Source organism: Tachypleus tridentatus, chromosome 10 (assembly GCF_004210375.1).
Source record: "Tachypleus tridentatus isolate NWPU-2018 chromosome 10, ASM421037v1, whole genome shotgun sequence".
Taxonomy (NCBI): domain Eukaryota; kingdom Metazoa; phylum Arthropoda; class Merostomata; order Xiphosura; family Limulidae; genus Tachypleus; species Tachypleus tridentatus.
The window spans coordinates 183,666,894-183,675,593 of record NC_134834.1 but is presented as its reverse complement, the minus strand read 5'-3'; the positions used below and the strand labels follow the sequence as shown (position 1 = coordinate 183,675,593).

Genomic DNA, 8,700 nt, shown 5'->3' with positions numbered 1-8,700 from the left:
TTCCTTTTTTTTTTTCACCTTCTCCACTATATTTTTGCTACTTTAGGTGATTTATCTTTACAAACATGAACATTATCAAACAGTCACAGCATTTGTGTCTAACTAGAATAAAACTGTCTGACCCTATTCAGTACAAGACTTCACCATGTGTTACAAGGAGGAGAAACGACCAACATCTAGTTTAAATAATTATGAACAACAACTTATTGTATAACATTCACAACCTTTTACGTAATATCAGAGATTACTGCTATTTACAATAACAACAAATACATTCTGAATTTGTTTTCTTTAGACTGTATTTGAACAAAAACTTTCTTTTCTTTGGGGTAATAATAAATAAAACTATCAAGTTCAGTGTTTGACAGAAAAATCTCTAAACTCCGGTTTAGAAATGGATTTTTCATTCTTAAATTCACACTTCTCAATTCTTGAGTATGGACTACCTGTTGTCCTCAACCATTCTCTCCTGGAAATAAAAAAGGAAAACATAGTTAAATAAAGTGCTTTTAGAGGATTAATCTACAGTTACCACATAAGTATTGAGACAATTTTTTCAAACAGAATTTTAGATGATTTCACTGGAATAACAAATTATTTATCACATGTCCAAACTGGTCTATTTTTAAGTAATATTATTAATAACTGATCAATCACAATTATGTGACAAGATATAGCCTGTCCATAATTTATCTGTATATTATAAAAATGATTTTTTAATACAAAAGTAGTTATTTCTTCCCATTATACCCTTGATCCCAACTAGTTTTGGGCTGGTCAGAATTTAAGTCAAGAACTTTGACACCATGGTGACTGGCCCATTCAGTAACTATGTAGGATGAGTACATCTGGCAATGGATGTTCGAACATTGAATAAATTCACGGACAGTATATACAGTTCAATCATTTAATGTGGTACGTTTTCATCGAGTCTTTTAATTGAATAAACTGTTATTACAGCAACGTACGACTCCTTGAATGAAGGCTAAATTTTGCACATATAACACAATTTGAAATTGAAGCCAACATTCAGGAAGATTTAGTACATTATAATATTTCAAAACATTAAGCAGTTTAATACCATTTTGTCTGCAAGTCCCAAAATATCATTGGTGCAGTTCTTTTTCATACAATATAACTAAAAACTGAAATGTTCTCACCCTCAGTTAACACACAACTTACCTACAAAAGTTTACCTGTTTCATTACAGACAGAAAATATCATCAAATATGCCTCAATTTTATAGAGGAAACTCTTGAATTACAATAAAATATCTTCTAAAATTATGGTTCAAAGGTATTTATGAAACACAATCTTATGTCACTTACATTACCATAATCTTGTCATTTTCACCCTGGATTGTTCCGACAACTGTATCTCTATGTGTGTTCATAACCCAACCTTTCAATCCCAGCTCTTTTGCTTTATCCTTAGTAAACTAAAACAATAACTTTAAACAAATACTATTGGTGGCTGAAATAAAGTTTGTCATCAGAAATTCACACAATTCATAAGAGTGAAACACTTTAACAGACATCAGATGCATTATGAAAAGGTTTTATATAAATATAAAACAAGCATTTCACTACACATGGAAAATACCAAATTTTAAGTAGTATACTACAATATATTTAAACACATGTATTTTCAAGATAAACCACTTTCAAAAATCCTCAGTTTATCCAGTGCTCAAGTCCACATGCTAGCAAACCTTTGGATTAGGGCATGCATATTGTGAAATAAACCTCTGACTCGTCCACTGTTTTTTTTTTATGTATCTTTTAAGTAACACATGAAATCACAAAAAACTTACAAGATAAATATACTAATATATTTCATAAGTTATACAAAAATACACATTTAAAGTAGCTTTAGTAACTTCTATTATTTTTATTCAACATTTTTTATTTTCTATCTCAATTTGTTTTTAATAATGGAACAGTTTTAGTTGAAATGACAAAATTACCTAATTTGTGTAATTAAATGAATTATCTTTGATATATAGGACAAATTAGGTAATTTTATCATTTCAATTAAAAAATAATAGTGTTACTCACTTTGATTGAAAACTAATTAGTTTTAAACTTAAAACAAACATTTATAATCTTAAATCATAGAGTCAAATTTTAGGTCAAAAACTAAAGTGGAAAGATGAAGAGACAAAAGGGAGTGGAGAACAGGAATTATTGGAGCAATTTAGTAGCTGACCTAAAGCTAGGTGGTGTGAAGGTCAAATGATGAAGACAGTTGCATTTTATGCTTAATATCTCAGTATTATGCCCAAAATTTAAGAAAGCTACTGTGCCAAATTTTAGGGTTGACTACAATTAGTATAACTGATGGTTTGTGTATTATTTGTTTGTAGTGAGCAGCACAAGAGTTGGCAGTGGGTGGTTTTGACCTCTCTCTAGTCTGTCACTGCTAAATTATAGGGAGCTAGTGCAGTTAGCCTACGAGTAGCTTTGAACAAAATTTATTCAAACAAACAAAAAATACACAAACCATCAGTTATACCAACTACTTCTGTAGCCAGTGTGACAGTACATAAGTTATCAAATATTTTCGCAGCAAGTCCTTAATGTGAAAAATGCCACTAAAATTTAAAATTTATTCAAAACTATCACATCCAAATACAAGATAGTTCATTGAAAACTGGCAAAATAAAACAGAGTAAATGAAATATATGTTAGTTTATAATTACAGATGGTTGTGATAAAAGCTACCTATATAGATTAGAACTAGAACCTTAACCAGTATTGCAGTTAAGTTCATAAACAGTAGCATATTTAGGTAGGAACTACAGGGTTCTCTGGCCCAGGACCCATTCATGATTTTATTCTAATGTGAAACTACATGGGATGTAGAGCCCACAAACATTATTAGCTCCAAGGCCCACACAACCTTAAATCACTGTTAATACATCACTTCTGCTTAGAATGATTAAAATACATTAATTCATCAGTTGGGTGCCCTCACTGTTTGATAGTTTTAGTCTAAAACCCAATAACATTCCACAAGTTTCAGCACTAACTTAGGAGGGTTAAGTTGTAAGTCCACGTACTGCGATAATAAAATATTCTTTGTGATTAGAAGTATATAAAACAAATTTTAAAAAAATGCTATATATACATATATTAAATATTTAAACCAGTACTGTTATTAACCCATTACTAAAGAAAGGATAAAACAGAACTAACAACACATGTAGATGCACAAAAACTAGCTTATCCATTCATCCATAATCACCAATTTCTTACTTCTTGAAGACCACTTTCATCCTAGAGTTAATTACTAAGGTTTAATTAAATTTAATTTTTTTTAAAATAAATTTATTTAAATTTATTTCGTTACCTTCGGAAGAACACTCCTGGAAAGAAAAATCAAAATTTAATATTATTTAAGTCATTATCCAATGTATTTTTGGTGCAAATAATATATAAACACTTTACTAACATTCTTCAACTTTTATCTCAGCTTCAAGTAATGTTAATGAAACACAATTCAAAACAAAGATAAACAAAAAATATACAAAATGCAAAAACATGTTTAAAAACTAATGCTGAAAATTGTGTACAATATATGTGCATTTTGAAACACTTAAACTTGAAATTGTGTTATTTATCATGCACATTATTTCATGAATAAATATTTACATTTTTTATTTACCATAATATGGAAACAAAAAATGCTTCAATTTTTTTATTACTGATCTTACAAAGACATTTGTTATTAGAAATTATCACAAAATTCACAGATATGCTTTTCTCTACACCTACAAGATAATTTCAAACAATGATCTTCAATGTAAAAATTTAAAAATACAACAGAATTAACTAAAAATATATATACAACTTTAAATCAAAGTATATTATTATAAGATAGTGGATAAAAACAGTATGTAAACTATCAGATTTTAGTAATATGAAAGAAAACTGAAATTTAATTTGTCCCTACCTAAAATGGAATTGAAATGACCATATCACTCATAGGCCTTGACTAAGAACTTAGCCTTAGGTCAGCATTTTCAAAGTTTTTAACCAAATTTAAATATTTATTTAAAGATATACTGAAAAATAATTAGGATTCTGAGATATTCAGCGAGTAGCTAAGAAATAAAAACTTCATCTGGCTGTCACTTTTTTTTTTAATTTAATAGGTACTGAACTCTACCTGCAAAAACAACAAGGACTTGTATCTTGTATGAAACTTTGGCTAAACTTTCACTGGAATATGTGTTTAGTGTTTATCTTCCATAAAAAAGGTGTGATAAATTAACTGAATAATTCCTAATATTAATTTTACTAATCAGTTTTTACATAAGACCCAAATAATTCCCCCTTTTTGTAATAGCAGTAAACTAATCATGTTTAAAAGTTGTTAGGGATTTAGATAAACTTCCAATTATTATAACTTACAGCTTCCTTTTTATCTAATGTAAACATGATAAAAATTGATAATTATCAAATAAAATTATTAACAACTTTTGAAAATCTGTAGATTCAGATCCACTTTTTGACAAAATTATTTCTCATTATTGATAATAACATACTTACAATTTAACGCATTTGTGTATGCTGAATACCACAATACATACATCAAAATATAACAGACAGTGTATAAAAATAGTACGTAATCTAGCAACCCGTTAATAACACTAGATACAGGATGTCAAAATAGTCTGGAACCACATGATTTACAAATTTTACTTCTAGTAATTTCTAATAGTGCATTATGGTGCTGTCGGTGTTAAAGCAAAAGAAGTAAGATTTCGAAGTTTAATACATAAAGTTAGTATGTGGAACACACACTGCAAAGTTAGTTGAAGTGTATATGGTTTCAGACTTTTCGAACACTGTGTAGTTTAGTATAAGTTACAGTATAACACATACAGAAATTAAAAACCTCTGCGCCCTCACAAAATCAGCCGTAGTACTTAGGCCTACATTAATAGCATAGTTTTAATGAGTCAACATTTTCACAATATCGTGTGAAACAAATATTTTCCAACAATTGTAAAAGCTATAAATAAAATAACTAAAAATATTCGAATACCTTTGTATTTGTAAGTTATACCATAACTTCATACAGACCTTGAACTCTTCCAAATACTTCAAAATCAACTGATAAAACCATTTTTACAAACGCCATGCAAGGTTATGAGAACACATTCGAAGCACAATTGGAGTCGCATGTCAACATAACGATTCATTTATGTCCAACTCCACGTGCAGCAAATATTTATTTCAAATATACTTTAAATTTTTATTTCAAATTTTAGTTTCTTTAATATTTTTTCTTTTTGTATCTTAGCAACACTAAGAAAAGATGATGTCAATTTTTTGAAAAAATAGCCATTAAACTCTCTCATACATGTTAACGATTACCCACAGATGAAGGTTGTTACGTTATTGTTGGAAAGAATGGAGGACAAAAGGAATTTGTTGTAAAAGTTGTTTTGAAATAAAATAATAGTTTTACCATAAAACTGTACTATTATACTTTTCAAAATCACCCTTTCCTCTCACTAGAGCCGAATGAAGTATAGAAGTTAGAGTGGCTGGCATATTTATTCGATGATTCATTGTAGGGTGCCCCTTTGTAAAACAAATATGCCTTGTGTTACAAGGCTGTGAGGACACCACTATAAAAGTGACAATCAAATCCAAATATTCAATTTAGTAGGATCAGCCCAAGAATTGGCGATGGGTGCTGTTAATTTCAGTTGCCTCCATGTAGCTCTAGAAACTCAAAGTCAGTATTAAGTAATTGTGAGGTGTTAATCATATAATAAAATATGAAATAATAACTTCTAAATTAATTCTCTCTTATGTTTGAATATATCTGTTCAATCGATTTCTTTTTGGCTAAGATTAAACTCAAATATTATGGTTAGGTTGAATCACAATAAAAGGTGAAATATGATTTTCATTGTTTTCTTCACCTTTTGTGTTTTATTAATCATCATGTTTCCCAAACCAGAATATTCTGTAAATTTTAACACGCATCTCTTTTTTATTTTGAGTTATGTCATTTGATAATTGATTAAAAATTTATAAGTATATAAAATAATTTCTTGACAAGTATTTGCAGATTATAATGAAATTGAAGAGGGCGGTTTAAATAATAACAGGCGGGAATTGAAAAGTAAGTTTAGAATTTTGTGTAAATTTATTACTTGAGTTAAGAACAAAGATTTAACTAAGTTATTGACATAAATGTTATTAAGCTCGTTTTATAAATCATGAACCTTAAATTTATACATTTAGCTTGTGAAACAATTGTTATAAAAGCAAGCAACAGTTCGACCTCATATAACTATTACTGTAAAATTATTAGTTTACTAGTAACAATAACGACTTATTTAATCAATTATATTTTTGTATTGTCTGGACAAGTTAATAACTTTAACATTGTGAGTGTGATAGGTAAAATTATACGCGTAAAATGCTAAATGCAATGTTCTTTTAATAACGACATTCATGGCATAAGAAGTTTTTTGCTGTAACTCCAGTTTAACTTTATTTCTTCGTTTTTTGATATATTTCAATTTTGTGAACATTTATCCTTTGTTGTACTGGTTTATTTTAATATTAATATTTCCGTTTTGATTATGGGATAACAAGCTGATTACTTTCGAATTGCACAACAATATGCTTTTTATAAATTCATTAAAAGCCACTTAAATAATACCTCGTGTCATAAGTGTTTTGGAATTTCTTTCAAAGCTACTTGAGGGCTGTCTGCGCTAGCTGTCCCTAATTTAGCAGTGTAAGACTAGAGGGAAGGCAGCTAGTTATCACCACCCACTGCTAACTCTTGGGTTACTCTTTTACCAACAAATAGTGGGATTGACTGTCATGTTATAATGCTTCCATGGCTGAAAGGGCAAGCATGTTTGGTGCAACTAGGATTTGAACCTGCAACCCTCAGATTATGAGTCAAACGGCTTAACCCACCTAGCCATGCCATAAGTTACATTCAGTTTTTGTTTCAACTTGTTTTATAATTGAGAAATAACATAACACTTAAAACAACTTAGATTTCTACTGTTCATTATTGTTTATAAAAGTTTGGCAATTATTCTTTTTTTATGTGTTTGATATCAGTATAGAGTTGAAATGCCAGTGTTGCATTATCTTCATGACTTTAGTTTTATCTCTTTAGTACTAACACTTTTATTTCTTGTTTTGTAAAGTTTATTTGGATTACTCCTTGTGACTTCAGAATATTTCTGATTGGTTTCTTCAATTGTAACAGATCATCTGCAACTAAAATTTGGATTGCTTGTGATTTTTATTTTCTTTAGTCTATTTCATTGTTGTTATGAAGATCTTTACATTTTTGAAATTGATGTGTTCATTGTCATTATAATTTTTTATTGTTTTATTCTCACTTTTCTAATCAAGTATAGAGAACATTTTTATTGTTTTATCTGTCAATATTATTAGACATTTTGCTGGTTATGTGTAAGTAATTAATTTTCATATTAGTTTAAACTACATTCTAGGATACATTTAAATTTCTTAGAGATGCAATGAAGAAAAAATTAACTTGATTTGTTTCAAAAAATATTAAGAAAAATCAACACAATAACTAACATTAAGAAAAATCAACACAACAACTGACATTAAGAAAAATCAACACAATAATGACCATTGAAATAATTAAGAAAATTAATTTAAATTTTTTCAGCATTAACCCAAAATATTTTGCACTTTTTTTCATTTGGTTTTGTAAAAGTACTATTAAAGAAAAGTAAATATTTTTCATATATTTACAAATTACAATTACTATTACAGATAAGATTCATCAACAGAAATGTAAGTCATATATTTTGATTTGAAAAAAAATTTAGTTTATTGTAGTTCTAAATTTACAACTATTTTGGAACAGGATAGCTGTTCACCCATGTTTTGCCAATAGCATCACAAAATGTGGGAAGATATTCATGTTGGATTTGAAGATGAAACAGTTAACTTTGGCCACGAGGAAGAAGTTTGGACAGGTCCACAAGTTTTTGAAATACATACTTGGATCACAGTTTCAACTTTAAACAAGGTACTCTTAAAAGTTTTAACATGTGTTACATTCTGTTTAATTATTGTTACAAAACTTGAAAATTTTCTTTCAAAGCCATTCTTTTTTCTTTTTCTTTTTTTACTATTTCCATATTTTACATAAACAGGAAAGTGTTTATTTACATTAACATTTGTAACATAGTTTGGTAACCAAATAAAATATTTTGAACACCATTTTAACTTTATGGAATAATTTTTGTCATCCAAATATTTAAATACATTCTTACTTTGTCATTTCTTGGGTTTTACTCTATAAAGCTCACAAACAATTTCAAATGTTTTATTTACTACCTCACTGCATGTTAAAGTCATATTTAAAACAATGTTTGTTTCAGGAAAAAACCTCACCCAACATCTTCTGTGCAACATCTCCTCAGTATATAGGCTTAGCTGTTGATACTCAGTTGTCCTTGTTTGTTCAAGAAAGTCACGAGCTGTTAATAACGTTTGATTTTGGTAAGTTTATGTGTTTCTCAATTTCCACTTCTCTTTCTAGGTTTTACCCAACTGCTCTTTTTACGTTTTATCAATCCATGTAAATTGGCTTGATATATTTCAGTTTAAAATAATTTCACACATTAGATGCAAATGCATTTGAAAATTGCTTACTGTTACTGTCAGT

The 8,700-nt window shown here is 28.6% G+C and overlaps 1 protein-coding gene and 1 long non-coding RNA gene across 2 annotated transcripts; both read right to left on the bottom strand.

The window, feature by feature from the left end:
• Positions 1–281: 281 nt before the first annotated feature.
• On the bottom strand, positions 282–5,364 carry LOC143231081 (acylphosphatase-2-like). Its single transcript, XM_076465623.1, has 3 exons — positions 5,074–5,364; positions 1,329–1,438; positions 282–469 (listed from the first exon to the last, which is right to left on the bottom strand). Exons 1-3 carry the CDS (start codon positions 5,146–5,148, stop codon positions 355–357), a joined length of 300 nt encoding a protein of 99 aa, XP_076321738.1. The 5' UTR covers positions 5,149–5,364; the 3' UTR covers positions 282–354.
• On the bottom strand, positions 3,354–4,991 carry LOC143231082 (uncharacterized). Its single transcript, XR_013016771.1, has 3 exons — positions 4,554–4,991; positions 3,955–4,066; positions 3,354–3,367 (listed from the first exon to the last, which is right to left on the bottom strand). It is a non-coding gene; the product is annotated as an uncharacterized LOC143231082 (long non-coding RNA).
• Positions 5,365–8,700: the final 3,336 nt, after the last annotated feature.

Bases quoted from the DNA above. Each gene is read 5' to 3' on its own strand.
- LOC143231081 (XM_076465623.1), bottom strand. From the start codon at position 5,148: ATGGCGTTTGTAAAAATGGTTTTATCAGTTGATTTTGAAGTATTTGGA. The intron at 1,439-5,073 runs GTATAACTTACA...TTATTGTTTTAG, and splicing joins AAGGTCTGTATGAAGTTATG to TTTACTAAGGATAAAGCAAA. The intron at 470-1,328 runs GTAAGTGACATA...TTTTATTTCCAG, and splicing joins AATGACAAGATTATGGTAAT to GAGAGAATGGTTGAGGACAA.